The sequence below is a fragment of the Caenorhabditis elegans genome, chromosome V, assembly GCF_000002985.6.
Source record: "Caenorhabditis elegans chromosome V".
Lineage (NCBI taxonomy): Eukaryota > Metazoa > Nematoda > Chromadorea > Rhabditida > Rhabditidae > Caenorhabditis > Caenorhabditis elegans.
In genome coordinates, this window is record NC_003283.11 from 406,215 (window position 1) to 424,346 (window position 18,132).

At 37.0% G+C, this 18,132-nt stretch overlaps 4 protein-coding genes, 1 long non-coding RNA gene and 1 pseudogene across 11 annotated transcripts; 3 read left to right on the forward strand and 3 right to left on the reverse strand.

The window, feature by feature from the left end:
• Positions 1–2,050: 2,050 nt before the first annotated feature.
• On the forward strand, positions 2,051–3,866 carry nhr-278 (annotated as a pseudogene). The gene is made up of 5 exons: positions 2,051–2,113; positions 2,166–2,262; positions 2,542–3,155; positions 3,198–3,456; positions 3,665–3,866. Coding segments are annotated over exons 1-5 (1,235 nt in total).
• Positions 3,867–4,374: 508 nt separating this feature from the next.
• Positions 4,375–4,716, reverse strand: linc-32. The gene is made up of 2 exons (NR_102003.1): positions 4,690–4,716; positions 4,375–4,478 (listed from the first exon to the last, which is right to left on the reverse strand). It is a non-coding gene; the product is annotated as a long non-coding RNA linc-32 (long non-coding RNA).
• An 851-nt stretch (positions 4,717–5,567) lies between these two features.
• dod-19 lies at positions 5,568–8,546 on the reverse strand (the record flags this gene model as incomplete). 3 transcript variants are annotated; one of them, NM_070792.9, is made up of 6 exons in its annotated part: positions 5,568–5,881; positions 6,196–6,391; positions 6,448–6,581; positions 6,629–6,973; positions 8,088–8,242; positions 8,294–8,546. In NM_070792.9, the coding sequence occupies 6 exons, from the start codon at positions 8,500–8,502 to the stop codon at positions 5,700–5,702; spliced, it is 1,221 nt and encodes a 406-aa protein (NP_503193.1). The 3 variants fall into 3 exon arrangements, with proteins under 3 accessions (NP_503193.1, NP_001300296.1, NP_001300297.1); NM_001313367.3 differs by lacking the exons at positions 8,088–8,242; positions 8,294–8,546 and having other exon boundaries at positions 5,700–5,881; positions 6,629–6,878; NM_001313368.3 differs by lacking the exons at positions 6,196–6,391; positions 6,448–6,581; positions 6,629–6,973; positions 8,088–8,242; positions 8,294–8,546 and having other exon boundaries at positions 5,700–5,873.
• A 1,109-nt stretch (positions 8,547–9,655) lies between these two features.
• On the reverse strand, positions 9,656–11,492 carry irg-8 (CUB_2 domain-containing protein). Its single transcript, NM_001029143.4, has 6 exons — positions 11,235–11,492; positions 11,030–11,184; positions 10,608–10,952; positions 10,427–10,560; positions 9,870–10,065; positions 9,656–9,811 (listed from the first exon to the last, which is right to left on the reverse strand). Exons 1-6 carry the CDS (start codon positions 11,450–11,452, stop codon positions 9,699–9,701), a joined length of 1,161 nt encoding a protein of 386 aa, NP_001024314.1. The 5' UTR covers positions 11,453–11,492; the 3' UTR covers positions 9,656–9,698.
• Positions 11,493–12,517: 1,025 nt separating this feature from the next.
• On the forward strand, positions 12,518–15,626 carry Y39D8A.1 (UNC93-like protein MFSD11). 4 transcript variants are annotated; one of them, NM_171430.4, is made up of 9 exons: positions 12,518–13,658; positions 13,703–13,875; positions 13,945–14,041; positions 14,166–14,297; positions 14,342–14,475; positions 14,524–14,712; positions 14,782–14,953; positions 15,000–15,135; positions 15,346–15,626. In NM_171430.4, the coding sequence occupies exons 1-9, from the start codon at positions 13,495–13,497 to the stop codon at positions 15,538–15,540; spliced, it is 1,392 nt and encodes a 463-aa protein (NP_741503.1). In that variant the 5' UTR covers positions 12,518–13,494; the 3' UTR covers positions 15,541–15,626. The 4 variants fall into 4 exon arrangements, 2 of the variants coding, with proteins under 2 accessions (NP_741503.1, NP_001024232.1); NM_001029061.4 differs by having other exon boundaries at positions 13,221–13,658; positions 13,703–13,890; NR_132477.1 differs by having other exon boundaries at positions 13,495–13,658; positions 13,703–13,871; positions 15,346–15,540.
• Positions 15,627–16,218: 592 nt separating this feature from the next.
• On the forward strand, positions 16,219–17,963 carry dod-20 (Downstream Of DAF-16 (regulated by DAF-16)). The gene is made up of 6 exons (NM_070795.4): positions 16,219–16,492; positions 16,692–16,846; positions 16,891–17,229; positions 17,282–17,415; positions 17,487–17,685; positions 17,738–17,963. The coding sequence occupies exons 1-6, from the start codon at positions 16,284–16,286 to the stop codon at positions 17,848–17,850; spliced, it is 1,149 nt and encodes a 382-aa protein (NP_503196.2). The 5' UTR covers positions 16,219–16,283; the 3' UTR covers positions 17,851–17,963.
• The last annotated feature ends 169 nt before the right edge of the window (positions 17,964–18,132 follow it).

Consider the following 18,132-nt stretch of genomic DNA (forward strand, 5'->3'; position numbering starts at 1 on the left):
GCTGTTTCAGGCAGCGTACCAGGCGGTAGGTACCAAATAACTAGGTACTGATAAGTGAACTCCTGTAGATCACATTTAAAGGTCTATAGATGTGACTGTATGTGTAACTATCATCAAACGTATAATCTTGTAAAATGGCAACTAATCCTAAAAGTTCTGTATGTCTTTTTATATCGATACAGTAGGATACATTTGTTGGGTGTACAAAATTAAAAAAAAATGCATTACTCATCGGTAGTATCCAAATTTTCTTCTTGATCATCTATGACAAAGTCTACAAGCCAAAATAGCATACTCCAACCAAGATTAAACTATTGTTCAGAATAGTGATCGGTCTAAATTTTCTCGCCTTGTGGTCTTTGGCCATCGGGTTGGCAGATATCACTGAATTAGTTTTTATATATCCTGCGTCTGGTAGGACTATTAAAGATTAAGGGCATTCCCTGAAAAAATGCTTTAAATAAAGTGACTGGTAATATTCTTGCTGGGCTGTCCAAAAAACTACTGGGAGCCATTGAAACTGTCAATAAATTTTCACCAAAAAGTTTCAACCTTGCACTAAAATTGAGAAAAAGGGCGGAGTTTGCTCTGAAAATGTTGGAAAGTTTTTGACATTGTTTGTTATGGTTTCCAGGCTGGCGCGGTCTCATGGCCTGGCGCCTGCCTATCAACTGTATGCCTCTTTTTCGCACTTTGACATTAATTAGCCATGTTTCTAAGTTATCAATTCAATCAATTTTTTGAAAAACGAATTCTTTAAAAAATGTCTAGAATATGTTTATAAAGTTTAAGCATGTTTAAGTCATGACTTTGGCCAAAAAAACTGACTGACAATCTGGAAAATACATTTGTTCATCAAAAATACTCTACAAATGTTTTATTCTAGGGTATTTTCAAAGTTTTACTAGTCTAGCTGTTTCTAGAAGAATTACCAACATTATATTTTATAAATTTTATAAAATTCATATTTACAATTGGTACTGCGCGGCGGAAGGCAACAACAATAGAGCTAAAGTATTCCTGAAGTGCTGGAAACTTACAGTCACCTAGGGTGTTTTTTATGTCTGCAAAAGGATCTGTATTCAGAAATAGTTGTCTGTATGAGTATTTATGAAAATATGCATGTGTTTTTTTAAACATTAACACATTATTAATACACTTGAACTAAAACTAAATTAAGTCATTATTTGCTTCTTTCAACTTCTGTGAACACCTTCAATTCCGTCCTTAACTAGTTGCGTGGCCTCTACTTTTGATTAATTCAATTGTACAAGAACATGATAGCTAACGACATTATTGTAACGTGCTTTTATAGTTCCGAAACATCCTAGAAGCTCCGTGAACCGGGATGGTCCGGATCTTTCAGGCAGTATTGAAGGAGGGCGGAACTGTAGAGGCTCTGGCACAAAGTTGTAAGAATCTTCCCGTTTTGGGATAGTTGTTGCGAAGCTGAAAACTTTCTAATTTAGCTGTCGAAAAATGTTTCAAAACCTCGATTGCAGAATAGAAGAACGCATTATAAAAGGCATTTCACGTTGGTAATTTTAGCTCGATTAATCTTCTAACTAGATGACACCGAATTTTATGGATCAAATGTGAGGGGATCACTCCAAAGCAACTTGAGCCAGAACATCGGAGCCATCTGAGAATATGAGTCCATATTTCCCTGACTTCATTGATCGATGTCCGCCGATACTAGGTATTCTTTGGCTATTAAAAAACGGTGTCATCATCATCGTAATATTGTCTCTAAACCTCCACTCGTCTCATTTTGATACACCACTTGTAATTGTTACTCCTAATTCTGGCTAGCTGCCAGTGTTTTTTTTGTTGTCTCCCTGCTTTCACTGACTCCTTCGTCACAACAACTCGTATCTTTCTGGAATGAGCAAAATGTCAGTGAGAGGTTCAAGCCAGCTAAAAATCAGATGATCTTGGATCTTCTAATACGAACGATATTAGTCGAACCAAAAAAACAGAATAGAGGCGATCTTTGCGACTTCATTCTAGTTGTTAGTATATAACATCTGCTAAATGCTCTGAATTCACAATGGTGACTGTGAATCAGAAATGTGCGGTCTGTGCTCGCTTTACCACAGAGTTCAATTATAGTGTAAGTTAGCAGCCGACGTATGTACAGGCTCAGTACTCTACCAGAATTTCAGGTACCATCCTGCAATGCCTGTAAGATATTCTTCCGTCGTCTGATAACTCGAACAATGCCTATAAAGAAGTGTTTCCTCGGTGAATACTGTTTTGAACGTGAGTGGTTATTGATGAGGTACTGTAGGATTACTGTGTGTCGAGTCAAATTTTTGCTTTGGATTACTGTAACAGGTAGTTCAGGTAGGTCTAGGTCACAGTAACATAGTGATCAGTTAATCTTGACTACAGTACCCCTATGCGGACAAACTATAATACTGAAGTAGTTTTTTAAGTTTGTTCTGAATTCTCAGCTTGACTTCTCCAGCACTTTCCTCTTGCCATTCCCAATTGAGTCCAGAATAAACTGAATGCATTACTGTATTATCATACTTTAAGGATCTCCGTACACACGAAAATGTGCAGCCTGTCGGTTTCAAAAGTGTCTCCGGGTAGGAATGCGCCTTCCTTCCTTTCTCCACCTCGGCGAGCAGAACAAAGAAAAGTGTCTGGACGGAATTATTCAGAATTTGGATAGTCTTAACTTGAAGCGTAATGATCTCACATGCAACTATCGTAACAACTTTTCAAATCCAAGTATTGAAGAAGTGATCCGAATGAATAAAATTGATACGTTCAAATATCCGATAATCTTCAAATGAGTCACAAACACTGGGCATTCCACTGCTGCCTGGTTACTGTAGATCACATGAAAAAATTTCCGTTTGTGAATTTACTAAGATATGACGACCAGAAGTACATTTTGAAAAAATATTTCATAAGACTTAAAGCAATTATCGGAGCACATCGATCAATGATGTCTGGGAGAGATCGACTGATATTCCCAGATGGCTCCGATGTTCTGGCTCAAGCTTATTCGGAGTGGGACCTCACTACGATCCCCTCACATTTGATCCATAAAATTCGATGTCGACTAGTTGGGAGAATAATCGAGCTGAAGATAACTAATGAGGAGCACCTTTTATTATGCGTTCTTCTATTCTGCAATCCAGGTTTTGAAACATTTTTCGACTGTTAAATTTGAAAGTTTTCAGCTTCGCAACAACTATCCCAAAACGGGAAGATCCTTCTAACCTCCTACCAGAGCCTTTACAGCTCCGCACTCCTTCAATACTGCCTGATTACTTATCAAAAGGCCGGACCATCCAGGTTCACGGAGCTTCTAGGAATCTTTGGAACTATTGAAGCCCATTACAATGATGTCGTCAGCTATCATGTTCTGGTACAGTTGAATCAATCAAAAGTGGAGACCATGCAACTAGTCAAGGACGGAATTGAAGGTGTCTACAAAATGTGAAAGAAGCTAATAATTTTTTAATTGAGATGTAGTTTGTGTTCATAACATTGAATTTAATGTAAAAAAAATATTTGATTTCAGACCAACAAGTTTTTTGAGTTTAATATCGATCGAGGTTCGCTACGAACTATTTTTTATACCGGCTCCGGTTAGATTCTTACAATAAAGTACACACTGGGCTACTGTAACTTTTTAGCATTTTAGGATTACTGTAGTTCAATACTGCCATCTCATATCAAAAGATCGCATATCAAAAAACTGGACCATTCCGGTCACGGAGCTTTTAGTAATCTACAAAACTATAGAAGCACATTACGATGGTTTCGTCAGCTATCATGTTCTGGTACAGTTGAATCAATCGAAAGTAGAGAAAATACTAGGTTACTGTAAGTTTTTAGCATTTTAGGATTACTGTAGCCGTATTGCTGTTAGAAATGGGATTCAGCGTGTAAAATAACATATGCAACTACAAGAGCGGAATTTCAAAGATTCTACTTTTTGAAAAATTTTGAAAACTGGCCACAATTTTAAGCTCAACCTATCACAAACTCTAGCCACGGAGCAATTTAAAGGAGGACTAACGGTTCGGACGAAAATTTTTCTATAGACCATATTTATGCTCCTGATACCGAATATCGATGTGAAAAAATTCAAAAAAATTTCCCTGATTTTATATTAATTTATTAAAATCCGAAAATCCATTGGTTACCTATAGAGGTGTTTTTAAATTCTCAATTTTGCCGCGCAACGACACTCCGCTATTTCTCTTGTGATAAACATCGCACCTTGTGTATATTTACGGGAGATGCATTTTTCAGTCTATTTTTAATCGAATTTCGTGCGGATTTTACAGTTTCCTCTTCAATTTTCGTCAAAGATTCGGAATTTCTATAAAAATATTGAAGAAAAATGGAAGACATACAATATTTATTAGAAAAAAATAATAAATCGACATAAAACATATTTAAACGAGAATTGTTCGGCGAGTAGGTGGAGACGTGTCGAATTGACCAGAAACCTGAAAATTTGGCTTACATTTATGCTAAAAAAATACATGTAATATATTAATAGCTGAAACATGGTTCATAATTTTTTTTTCATCGGCATTGCAGCAAAACGAAATTAATGTTAGATTTCTCGAAAGTTTTTTTTGTGAGTTTTACGAGAAAAACAAAAAATTTTATATTTTATTTATTATGTTTATAACAGTTTCATAAGTGGACACTCACCTTTTTAACGATTTACGGTGTGAATCGTCTCGAAATCAGCTGAAATCGTTGCTCCGCCTGAAAACTCCAAATTTAAATGAGTAAAGTATTAATTTTACAACAAAAACACACAGAGTCGAGTGGAAAAGGTATAAACAAACAAATATCTTTAAATCAGAGAAAAAACTATGAAAAACTGTAAAATCCGCACGAAATTCGATTAAAAATAGACTGAAAAATGCATCTCCCGTAAATATACACAAGGTTTATCACAAGAGAAATAGCGGAGTGTCGTTGCGCGGCAAAATTGAGAATTTAAAAACACCTCTATAGGTAACCAATGGATTTTCGGATTTTAATAAATTAATATAAAATCAGGGAAATTTTTTTGAATTTTTTCACATCGATATTCGGTATCAGGAGCATAAAAATGGTCTATAGAAAAATTTTCGTCCGAACCGTTAGTCCTCCTTTAATGTTTTAATCAGGAAACAAAGCTGCAAATATTTCTGGGATATCCGATAGAACTTGCTCTATTCGGAAAGCCCAAAACCACAAAATTCAGTAAGTGTGCTATTTAACATATACGGTAGGATACAAATGGTATGTGAAATACAATTTTTAAAGAAAAACTGCATTAGTGATCGGTAGTATCCAAATGTTCTGAGTGATCTTCATGAATCAAAATAACAACCAAGACTAAAGTATTGTTACGAATAGTGATCGGTCTAAATCTCATCGCCTTGTCGCCAAATAATGATCTTTGTCCATTGGCTTGCCACAAATTAATTTTTATTTATCCCGTTTTAGTTTGTGATATTTTTAGGAACAGCTAGGAGCCACGCCAATGCTGTTACTTTGGATTGTTGACTAGAACTACTAGAAACGCAACAGTTCTTCGATATAAAATTTTTTATAAAAAATCTCCCAAACATGGTCTGTGACGCTCTAAAAATCGTAGAAAAACAGTATTAAACTTGACATTTATAAAGCATCGATTTTCATAAATAATAAATATCAACATCAAAACGTTACAACCATAGCATCATCGAAATTGTAACGGACACAAATAATTGAACGGCTCCGGAGGATTTAGTTGTCGTCTGGATACGTCCAGGTACTGTCGGGTAAGGTAGAGTTGGTCCGGGAAGTGTCGGCTGAGGTACTGTTGGCTGTCCCGGTTTCGAAGTTGTACCACCATTCATTGCTCCTTCTGAAATGCGGAATACATCGAATTTTCAACATTTTCAAAAAAAAACTTGGGTTTAGGCTAGGCTTAGACATAGTCTTAAACTTAGGCTTGGGTGTTAAATTTGGGCGTAGGCTCAGGTTTTGGCTTAGGCTCAGGCTCAGGCTTAGTCCTAAAATTAGTGTTTTATTTTTCAATTGGAAGCTAAAATACAAAAATACAAATCAAATTCAAGTTTCGAGTAAAACAACTATTTTCGAAGAATTGAATGGAAAACGTATTGGTAAATGATTTTGGGTTTGGTATATGCACTGCACAGTATCCAAAAAATAACTCACGGGCTACAAAGTATTGCACAAAGTACTGCTCAGCCAATGAGTTTGACGATGTAGATGAAACTTTGAACATCGGTGCAATATATGGAATGCTCCATGCAGACAAGAATTCATTTGGCGGCGCTGATTGTTCATATTTTGATGCTCCATTATAAAATCCTACTGTGACTTTTCCCCCTGTTGGGACATACCCGCGAACCTGAAAATTGTAAGGGGCTAGTTGTAGAAGTTAAAGCCAATCGTAGTTTAACTTACATTTACGCCAGAAGCTCCAGGATATCTAGTATCTCTCTTGATATTAACAGTAATGGTACTAGAAACTGTGCCCATGGGCTTCATATAGAATCCAGTTGTGGTGACATTTGTTGTGGTTGTCGAATCGATGCTCGCTATAATAAAATAGTTCCCCATATTTTTCTATCCCATGTTCACTTACTATATCCTGGCTCAATTTTAAAGTTGACACCTCGATACGTTTTCAGATAGAAAGCTGGTAAGCTTATTGAGAACTTTTCCACATTGGCAAAGTACAAATCGGCTTTGTCAGTATGCATCGGGTTTGAGAAAATTTGAGTTTTTTTCAGTTCAATTGAATCCCATGGGACACCGGCATACAGGAAGGCGACGGCGTTAGGATTTTGGTGCCACTGACTGATCGTTGAGGAGTATACTGGATTCGAGCTCATGTAGGTGTTGAGGAACAAGATTGTGGTATTAACGTTTCCTAGTCCTAGGAGTTGGATATTTTGAGGCGCGGATACACCGTAGACGTGGAAGTTGTCTGGAAAATGATGTGATACAAAAATTTCAATTTTTCAAAAAAAACCAATTTTTTCTCACAAGCGTGTATGCAAAAATTCATGATTTTTTTTTCATAATTTTCTATAAACGTTTAATTTTTCGGAAAACTGCAAAATTTTCGCAAAAAGTTATTTCCATATTCGGATGCAGCATATTAAAACAAAACCTCCCGATTCTACGTTTTCTTGAGATTATCAAACAAAAATTGAAAAAATTGGACAACTTTTTCAATAAAAATGCCGCGTAATTTTTTCTCAGATTTTCAAGTTTTTTTTCGAATTTTTTTCAAAAAAAAAAGAAAGATAGAAATTTTTGTCAAATCGGCAAACCTGCAAATTGCCGGAATTGAAAATTTTCGGCAAATTGACAAATCGGCAAATTGCCGGAATTGAAAATTTTCGGCAAATCGGCAAACCAGCAAATTGCCGGAATTGAAATTTTCCGGCAAATCGGCAAACCGGTAATTTTCCGAATTCTATGAAAATATCTATTACCGGTACAGAGAGTGTAGATAGTTAGAGAGTGCCAGACATCCGGGACCCAATGGGGCGGGGCGCGCGGAAGAGACGATTTTGTGTCGATTTACGAAATGATGACAACGAGGAAAATGTCGTAAATCGACACAAAATCGTCTCTTCCGCGCGCCCCGCCCCATTGGGTCCCGGATGTCTGGCACTCTCTAACTATCAACACTCTCTGTACCGGTAATACAGAAAACTGGAAAAAATTCAAAAAGGCATAGTTTTAAGTGTTTCCGTCTTATAAAAAATCCCTCTAAAAACTTCTAGCAAATTGATGTTCGGCAAAAGGAAAATTGTAAATTTGCCGAAAATCAAAATTTCCGGCAAATCGGAAAATTGCCGGAAATGAAAGTATCCGGCAAATCGACAAACCGACAATTTGCCTATTTGCCGAATTTATCGACTAAAAAATTTGCCAAACGGCTATTGTCACCTACCCCTGATCTGTGGGGTTCTCTTATTTTATATTTATTTTTTTGCATTTTTGAAAACAGGTATTTTTTTGACATGCTGATTCCGAATATGACAATATATTTTTACGAAAGCTTTTAAGTTTATTGAAAAGTTACTCACTGTCTGCTCTCTGTTTTGTGGAGCTGAGGTAAATAACACCAGTCAGTTTTTCCAGGACATCATTACTCAATGCTGTAATCAGATAGGCGGACTGTAAAACTGGGAACGGTGTAATTTCTCCATAACCTTGGAGATTATTTTTGAGCTCAAGGAGTCTGAAAATATTTATGAAAATTAATTACAGGATGAGACTTTTTTCAACTTACGTTTTCTGCCCACTTTCGGTAACCACAGAGATCTGCTGTAAAACATTTGCATCATCCGAGTCAGCTGACACATAAAAATTGTATGGTGCATCAACGTTTAAGTCATTGTGCACACTCATGCCCTCGAAATTTTTCAAGCTCATCAACTGTTGAGCAGAGCCACACATAAATAAAGCAGAAACGGTGAATAATATCGATAGAAACTTCATTTTTTCTTAGAATGGTAAAGTTTCAAAAGTGAAACCGAGCCACAAAGAGTGTATAAGCGAATCCTTTTATATATAAGGTATTATGGCTTGTGAGGGGTGTGGTGATTGAAAAAAAGATGATAAGCTTAAAATATCACTGATAAAGCTGGTATGCACTCAGAACTTATTTGACAGTCAATGGAGCATCTGTAACTGATAAAAGTTTAACGGCTCAGCATTTGGTGAAGTATTTCTTAAATAACTCTACCTTAAACACATAATAAAACAACAATATAGGTGCTACATTGTATTAAAACAAAATCTTTTAGTGGTTCATCGCCTTATCGCCTACTTACCTACATATCTCTTATTTTTTGCAATATGAATTGGCCTGCTATGTTTAATGTTTGCATAATTTAATAAATGTGTTTTGAAAAATTATAGTAAAGAGACAGACAGGCAAGGCAGGCAGGTAGGCATTGTTTTTCCGACTTCAGTTGTCTACATAAAATTTCTTTTCGCCACTATCAATTTTATGTTCCAGTTATCATGAAAAACTAAAAAAAAATTTTAATGACATCATAAACGCATAGCCTATTTTATCAAGTTGTCTAGTTATCATTAAACGTTTGATTTTTGTGCAACAATTGAAACAAGATTGCTGAAATGTTAAATACACATTGTTGCAATATCGAGGTGATTCATAATATTTCCGGCGAGTCATGACATTTTGGCAAGCGTTTAAAAATTACCTTGAATAAACAAATTTTATTTTTAGTTGGGGATGATGAAAAATGCAAAAATGTATTTTTAAACAGTTTTACCCCTATTCATGTGTGTAGAAAAATGCATGCTTAAAAAAATTTCGTTATCACATGAATACTGGAAAAATGGGGGCTTCTTTGAAATTTCAATTCGAAATTTAAAAAGCTCTGGTTTTTGAAATTCAATTTTTCATTCATTTATTTTTCATTCATTTTTCTGATTCATTTATATCATTCTGAAGTCTCACTCAGGAAAACAGGAAAATTTACAAAAAAATTTCCAGAAATAAAATACTGTAAATTGTGTTCAACATTTTTCAGAGAGATTCTAAAGCAGAAAATTAAATTCTAAAATTTTTCTTAATATTTTTCCTAAACATTCTATCAGCATTCAAAAACAGAAAAAATGTATAAAGCACCGTTTCATTAAATACCAGCATAAAAAATAAAAAATTACAGCCATAAAATCATCAAAGAAGCCACTGAAACAAAAAATTGGACTGTTCCAGACGATCTAGTTGTTGTCTGCCCCGGTCTCGAAGTTGTACCACTACCAATTGCACCTTCTGAAATTTTCAAATTTTTAATACTTCAAATTTTCAAAACTCTGAAAATAAAACTCACGGGCAATAAAGTACTGCACGAAGTACTGTCCATTCTTTGGGTTTGAAGACGTAGACCAAATCTTCATGTTCTGCAAAATGTATGGAATGCTCCATGGAGAGCAAAATGGATTTGGTGCTGCCGAATCTTCATACTTTGACGCTCCTTCATAGAAGCCTACAGTGACCATTCCTCCAGTCGTGAGATTCCCGATGACCTAAATTTTCATAATTTTCATAAAAATTAAAATTGAATGCCTCTTAAAGTCAGTTTTATCTTAAAAAATTCCAAAAAAAAGCAACCGACATCTCGTGGTTATTAAAAAAATAATTCTCAAATCAGTCATAAGGCGATGGGAATTGCAGCCGACGCTTCCCGGGCCCTGCCGTCACACTACAAACTATCGCACTAACTACATATCTGAAATTGATCTGGAAGGCTTCAAGGCTGTCAGAGAGTATGCCAAATTTTAGGTTTTAATTTAACACACATCCAGACCTGCTTCAGGGTCTGACCAAAGCTCAAGCTTTCATTCAATTTTGTTTCGTTTTCCAGCTCCTAATTTTTAAGATACTTACATTAGCGCCAGAAGCTCCAGAAAATCTAGTGTCTCTCTTGATATTCACAGTAATGGTGCTATCGTCTTTCTCCAGGGGCTTCATATAAAAACCAGTTGTGGTAACGTCTGTTGTGGTGCTTGAATCGATGCTAGCTACAATGAAATAGTTTTCCTAAAATTTATATCCCTATTTCACCTACAATATCCTGGTTCGATTCTAAAATTGACACCTCTATAAGTTTTCAGATAGAATGCTACCAAGGTCAACGAGAACTTTTCCACATTGGCAAAGTACAAATCGGCTTTGTCAGTATGCATCGGGTTCGAGAAGATTTGAGTGTTCTTTCCTTCAGCGGTATCCTGTGGAAAACCAGCGTACAGATATGCCAGAGCAGTAGAGTCTTGTTTCCATTGACTGATGATTGTAGATTTATATGGGTTTGTTCCCATATTGGTGTTGAGGAACAATATTGTGGTGTCAACTTTTCCTAGTGCTTGCAGGTTGATGTTTTGAGATTTAGACACTCCGTAAACGTGAAAGGTGTCTGAAAATAGAGATAAAACATGGAGTTTCAAATTTTAACTAAATTGCAAAATTTAAAATTCAGATAACACAACTCACTGTCTGCATATTGCTTTGATGAGCTGATATAAATCACTCCATTTAGTCTTTTCAAGTCATTATCGCTCAGTGTTGTCGTAAGATAGGCAGGTTTTAAAACTGGGTACCCTGTGATTTCTCCAGAAGCTTGGAGATTTTGCTTGAGCTCAAAGAGTCTGAAAAATGTGGCTTCCTTCGTTCAGAGAATATTCCCGAAAAAACTTACGTCTTCGTGCCACTTTCAGTGACCACAGAAATCTGCTGTAAAGCAGATGTAGCATCCGAATGAGCTGACACATAAATATTATACGGCGGGTAAACTTTAAAATCGCTAAACTCATTGTGCACACTCATTCCCTTGAATGAGCTCAAGGGCTGAAGCTGTTGAGCGGAGCCAACTAGAAATAGAGCAGAAAGAGTTAAGAATACTGTGAAGATCTTCATTTTTGAAATGCTAAAGTTTCAAAGTGTGAAACCGAGCCACGAAATGTGCACGGACAAGCCTGCTTTTATATAGCGACCGGTTTATTGAAATGGGGGTGGTGAGAGGTGTGGTGATCATAAAAAGTGAGATAAGCCTGAAATGATAAGGCTGGTACTTACTCAGAACTTATTCTGACATAGTTGCGGAGCACCTTGGCTACATGTAATACTGTGCAGGCGGTTGGCAGACGACAGGCGGGAGGTAGGCAGGCGATAGTCGATAGGCGGGCCGTAGGCGTGCGGTACGTATGTGATAGTCGATATGTTGGAGAGGGTAAGTGTCCGTTTTTTTAAATATCGATGGCATGCAAAAATACTGGACGTTATCCATCCGAAAAATTAGTGACGTCATTCATCTAAAAAATTGGACTTCCACGTGTTCCATGTGCAGTCCACGCTGAATAATCGTGCTCGATCAATTTCTGATCTGATGAAAAATCAAAAGTATTTCCCGATAAGACTCCTTTTGCGACATTTACAGTTTTAAGATTGAATGAATAAGAGCAAATGTTTAATGACATCATATAGGTGAAACATTTTTTCTTATCAAGTTGTCAAATTTTTTGACACGAAGAGTGCATTGGAATCACTGAAATCAGTGAAAAAAAGAAAGGAAAAACCATTTTTCGCAATGCCATTAAAAAAATTAATATGCAAGAAAATCCAAGAAATTAGCCTGGAAAAATGACGCGAAAATAAGTGAAACTTTCACTAGATGAAAAAATGCCAACCAATCAACGATGCGCGACAACGTGGATGACATCGCTGATTGGTCCATCGCTGATTCTAATCTTAAATTTGAACTCTCTGCAATTGATATAGATCAAAGCTATATTTAGTTGTCCAAGAAACACATTTTTTATCAGTCCAAAATCAACTGATAGTGAGTTTAGAAAGTTAAGTACCTGTCTTTTTCGTGAAGGAATGCACGGTTTTTTTATTTCCCCTCATATGTATAAAAAGGTGCAACTTTTGGGAATATGCAGATTTTAATTGGTATAAAATAGTATAAAATAAGAAATAAAAAATATTAATACGTAGAAAAATAAAACTTGTTTAAATCTATTTCCAGTTGTCAAAGTTTGCAAAGAACGTCAAACTTCCATGCGAGTACTTGTGAACTTGAAACAATTGGGATGGATTATGCAAAATAGGCAACATTGCATTTTGTAGGAGAAATTTGAAAAACAAATCATGTGGCCATGAATGTTGTAGCTTTGACAAAAATAGCAGCAATCAAATGAGCTAAAATTATAATAAAACCGTTTTTAAATGTTAGGTATACTGTACTGGTACTGTAAACGTTTGTAGGGACTGTAGATGATACTGTCGGGTTACTGTAGCAGTATTGTTGAGATACTGTTGAGGTGATGCAAGGGTCTGCATAGGTACTATAAGAGTACTGTATTGATACTGTAGGGCACTGTAAGGGCACTCAAGGGTACTGTAGAAATCTGTAGATACTGTTACGGTACTATAGGGGTACTATAGGAGTACTAGGAATACTGTAAAAATACTGTAGGAATCTGTAGATACTGTGGGGGTACTGTTGGGGCATTTCAGGTGTTCTTTAGGGGTACTGTAAAAGTACTGTAGGAATCTGCAGATAATGTAGGAACATTGTATGTGTACTCTAGAGGTACTGTAGGGACTTGAAGAATCTGTAGATTCTGTGGGGGTACTGTACTGCAGTGGTATTGTTGGGACACTGAACGAGTACTTTAGGGGTACTGCACGGGTACTGTAAAAGTACTGAGAAGTCTGTATATACTGCGGGGGTACTGAAGGGGTACTGTAAATAAAATATCACTGTGTGACTCTTGAAAACCTGAAAAGTTCTTTGCTACTACTTGTCAGCACACACAATACAACAACTTTCAAAAAACACTCAATCTTCTCTTGGTTTGAACTTGGTCAACCCGATCCGATTATGCAAAACTTCCGAATTTTACTATATATACACATATATCACAAGTTAAACATTGACTTCACTGTATCTAACTATGAATCAACGAAGATTCGGGCTGCTATGTGCCGTAATGCTAGGTTTCGGGCAGCTCTGCATGTTCACCGGATTTGACGCAGAGTCGTTTATTCTAGAGTCTGTGATACACTCGATTCATGAAAGGGAGCCCGAGCGAATCAGCAGCTATGCTGGGTATTATGGGTAAGTTAGGTCGATATAAGAAGTTTTCATAGATGAATGTTCAGCCAAGCAGTGATCTATGCTTTCTACATGATATCCTGCCTTTTTTCCCCTTCCATCGCTGCAGTGAGCACCCCAAAAATCAATTTAATTCTCGCGGCAACTTTCTTCTCGGCATTCCCTCTGGGCTTCCTGTTTACCAACTCTTATTACTACTATGCTTCATCTGCACTTGTAGGTATTGGTTTTGCATGTGAGCTTTAATGAAATGAATTTCAAAATGTTTATAATAATAGTTAGAGTTCAGTGTTCTATCAAGGTCAGGGAGGGTACTTAACGTCACATTCTACAAGAAATACCATAGAATCTAATGTCTCAATTTCGTGGTCTGTTGGAAGTTGTTGGTGAGTTCATTAGCGTCCGACACCTGACGGGTTCCGTCGCTGTGCCTCATGTAGCAGTAAAATGAAAAGTTGCAAAACTCGGAAAATGTCGGTCGCTGTACCTTACAATTAAAACTCTTTTCAGCATGATCCTAGGATCCGCCATCATGGCGACAATCACTCACTTGAGTTCAGCGACCACTGAACATATTATGGGATCCTTGAATGTCACAAGTGAAGCTCACAAAATGGAGAGACAGTTTGGCGAGCTGGAAATGTAAGTCTTCATGCATTAAAATTCCACAAAAATTTAAAATTCAGTAACCTCCTGTTCTCTGCGTTCACTGGAATTTCGGTTCTCGGGATTATCACATTTTTTGTGATGCCTTCCAAAGATGTCGAGAACTGTATCGAGAGTAGTTCTGAGAAAAAGGAAACTTTTTTGGAGGCTCTTAGTAAGTTGCACTACTAGATTATTGTAGATCTACAGTAATCCTTTCCAGAACTCACCTGCTCGACACTGGTTTCCCCAACAATGCTCCAGCTCTTCCCGCTCTTTGTGCTCAGCGGCTTCAACACCTCATTCTGGCTCTCAGTTTTCCCGACTGCGATGAGCTTTACCATGCAGAACTCAAAGTTGATCTACCTAGCAGCAGTCTATAGTCTAGGAGTTGGTTCCGGGGAGGTTATAAGTGAGTTTTGGACAATTTTGGGGATTGTTCAGTGAAATTTTTTTTGATTTTACTAAATTTCAATTTCAGTTGGACTAGCGATCTCATTCCTCAGCAAGCGTATCAAAGATTTCGGGCAAAAGCCAACTATGACGATTGGCGCAATCTTCATCACGATGTATTGTGCCATGATCCATATGTCTACTCCGTACGATGCTCCGATTAGGCCAACTAGCAAGGAGCCACTTTTTTTTGGTCATTCGTAAGTTTAACAGGTTTTTCTTAGTAAGTAGCAAATTTAATTTCAGCTACCTTTTGGCCCTAATCATAGGCTTATTTTGTGGAATCGGAGATTGCTGTGTAAATAGTGTAAGATCAGTGATTTGTGCGTTGCTGATGCCAAAAAGAAGACCACAAGCGTTTTCAGTGTCGAAGATTTATCATGTAAGTTAACTGGCTTGAAAAACTGGGGGCGTTAAAACACATACTTGCCTGACCTTAGGGCGACCGAAAGGCCGGCGTGAGGCAGGCAGGTTCTAGGCAGTCGTCAGGCCCTGAAACCGCGCAGGCTTACCATGGAAGACCTACGCATAACAATTTTCCAACTTATGTACATTAACGTTCTACCGGAGCCACCTAGAAACCATATTCCAGGCTTTTGGATCTACGATTCTATTCTTCATGAGCCCCATCACACCACTCTACGTCTACACAATCGGCCTGCCAATTCTCGCAATCATCGCCACAATTTTGTTCTTTTCCATTTCTAAAAGAACACAAATTATGGAACGGAAAATGACGGAGGCTAGCAAAAATGCTGCAGAAATTGGAAAGAAACTTAATTTTTAATTTTTTTTAAAACAATTTTGAAAATGTCATTTTGTGTCGGGTAAACCTTGAAATTTTTTTTGAGATGATGAAAGCTTTAAATGTTATCACACACGTTATCACCTATTTTTTTGCATTTTTGCGGTAGTTCCGTAGATTTTCGAATTTTTCACTTAATACTTCCAAACTTAAATTAATTTAATTTGTTCAATTTTTTTTCGAAATTTTAGTTTTTGAAACTTCGAATTAATCTCCAATGCATTTTTCTTGCAGATCTGTCCTAGGAGATCCGTTTCCCACTCTTCCGAATTAAAATATTATATTTTGTTTGATTCAAAAAAAGAATGCTGGTTCTGATCTTTCGATCATTTAACTGATAAGCGGTTTTCTTGCGAAATTCGAAGTTTAATTTCCGAGTTATCAGTAGAGTGTGTGCACGTTGCTTTTTAATGGGATGTAAGTTGTATTGGTCTTTTTGGAAAAAAAATACAAGAGAAATGCGAAAATCTACATCCTACAAACACTAGGAACAACGGAGGCTAAAAGGTAGGCAGCTAGTCGTGATAAGGTGCCTGCCTACCCTGGTGGCCTCTCGCCGATTTATTCCACCTTATCACACTTATGTTGAAATTTTAATCTTTTTTCTGATCACCACACCTCCTCACCACCCCTCATTTTATTACTTTACATATATAAGGTAATTCCCTTGGACACATTTCGTGACTCAGTTTCAGTTGTGAAATTGCCGAATTCCAAAAAAAAAAATGACATTTTTATCAATATTTTTAATTTCTGGTCTATTTCTGTGTGGCTCCGCTCAAAAGTTAATGAGCTTGAGCTCTTTCAAAGGCACAAACGTGAAAAATAATTTCAAAGCTCATGCACCGTACAATATTTATGTGTCCGCCGACTCGGACGCTGAATTTATTCTGCAGCAGATTTTCGTGATTACCGGAAATGAGCAGAACGTAACGTAAGTTTGAGCGTACCGACCAATAAACGAGACGCAGGTGGCGGGGCCATGACCTCTAATTGGTCAACTCTAATCGCGCGCCAGTTTTGATCTACAAGTCATGTTAGCTCAAAATCGTAACTTTTTTTGGGAAACGCTCATGTGATGTTTTCGAAAAAATCGAATAATAGTTATTAACTTAAATAAAAATGCTTTTCAGACTCCTCGATCTCAAAAAAAATCTTCAAGCTTCCGGAGAAATCACTGCATTCCCGGTTCAAAAATCTGCCTATATTACGACAACACTGAGTGATAATGAATTGAAAACACTTAATGGAGTGATTTATCTCAGCTCCAGGAAACAGCGAGCAGACAGTGAGTTGTATTTTCTAAATTGCCACTTTAGATCCTTTTTCCAGCCAATTTTCACGTTTACGGTGTTTCTAAATCTCCAAACATCATCCTTAGAGGAATGGGAAACTTAAACACCACAATTTTGTTCCTTAACACCATTATGGGAACGAATCCGTCTTCAATCATCAGTCAATGGAGCCAAGACTCTACCGCCCACGCATATCTGTACACTGATTTTCCACTGGATACTGCAGAAGAAACTAATACTCAAATTTTCTCGAACCCGATGCATACTGACAAAGCCGATTTGTATTTTGCAAATGTGGAAAAATTCTCGTTGAGCCTAGTAGCATTCTATCTGAAAACTTATCGAGGTGTCAATTTCAGCATTGAACCAGGATACTGTAAGTGGAATTGAGATTAAGGTCGCAACTTAAAAAAATGAATTCATTGAAGACAGTATTGATGGAAAAAGAACATCAGCCTTCACCACTACTGGATTCTATATGAAGCCCCTGGCCAGAAATGCTAGTACCATAACTGTTAATATCAAGCGAGATGTTAGATATTCTGGAGCTTCTGGTGCAAATGTAAGTTTCATTTTGATACCAAATTGTGTGCTCCAACATCGACAACTAACTCCCTACATTTAAAAATTCAGCTTCTCGGACATGTCCCAAAGCGGGGAAAAGTCACAGTAGGCTTTTATAACGGAGATTCAAAATATGAAGAATCATTCCCTCCAAGTTACTATTTCTCTCCATGGAGCATCCCATATATTGACTTTGAAACTTTCAAAGTTTCATCCACATCCTCAAACTCAACTGCTGAATACTACTTTGTGCAATATTTTGTCGCTCGTGAGTTGTTGTTTTCTAGATTTTTTGTAGTTTGAGGTATTCGAAATTTCAGAAGGTACTCTGTTCGGTAGTCCAACTTCAGGGCCCATTCAGACGGCAACTCAATCCTCCGGAGTCGTCCAATTATTCGTGTCAATGGCTATTTCAACAATGTATTGGCTGTAGCTTTTTGATGTTGACATTTATGGCCCAATTATAATATTATTGATGAAAAACGATGAAAAGTATTTCAGCTCACAATTGCACTTTAAAATGAAACATTTGTAAAATTTTGAAATTTTGCCGATTTGCCGGAAATTTTCAATTCCGGCAATTTGCCGAGTTGCCGACTTGCCGGAAAAAATCGTTTGCCGTCCACCCCTGATCGCGTACTAAACAGACCAAAAAAGTTCAACAAACCAAAAAAAATGTGTGAAAAATTGCACAATTCTCTGAAAAACGTCTGTC

Bases quoted from the DNA above. Each gene is read 5' to 3' on its own strand.
- Y39D8A.1 (NM_001029061.4), top strand. From the start codon at position 13,495: ATGAATCAACGAAGATTCGGGCTGCTATGTGCCGTAATGCTAGGTTTC. The intron at 14,298-14,341 runs GTAAGTCTTCAT...TTTAAAATTCAG, and splicing joins CAGTTTGGCGAGCTGGAAAT to TAACCTCCTGTTCTCTGCGT. The intron at 14,476-14,523 runs GTAAGTTGCACT...AATCCTTTCCAG, and splicing joins AACTTTTTTGGAGGCTCTTA to AACTCACCTGCTCGACACTG.
- irg-8 (NM_001029143.4), bottom strand. From the start codon at position 11,452: ATGAAGATCTTCACAGTATTCTTAACTCTTTCTGCTCTATTTCTAGTT. The intron at 10,066-10,426 runs GTAAGTATCTTA...ATGAAAATTTAG, and splicing joins CTGGAGCTTCTGGCGCTAAT to GTCATCGGGAATCTCACGAC. The intron at 9,812-9,869 runs GTGAGTTTTATT...TGAAAATTTCAG, and splicing joins CGTGCAGTACTTTATTGCCC to AAGGTGCAATTGGTAGTGGT.
- dod-20 (NM_070795.4), top strand. From the start codon at position 16,284: ATGACATTTTTATCAATATTTTTAATTTCTGGTCTATTTCTGTGTGGC. The intron at 16,493-16,691 runs GTAAGTTTGAGC...AATGCTTTTCAG, and splicing joins GGAAATGAGCAGAACGTAAC to ACTCCTCGATCTCAAAAAAA. The intron at 17,416-17,486 runs GTAAGTTTCATT...TTAAAAATTCAG, and splicing joins CTGGAGCTTCTGGTGCAAAT to CTTCTCGGACATGTCCCAAA.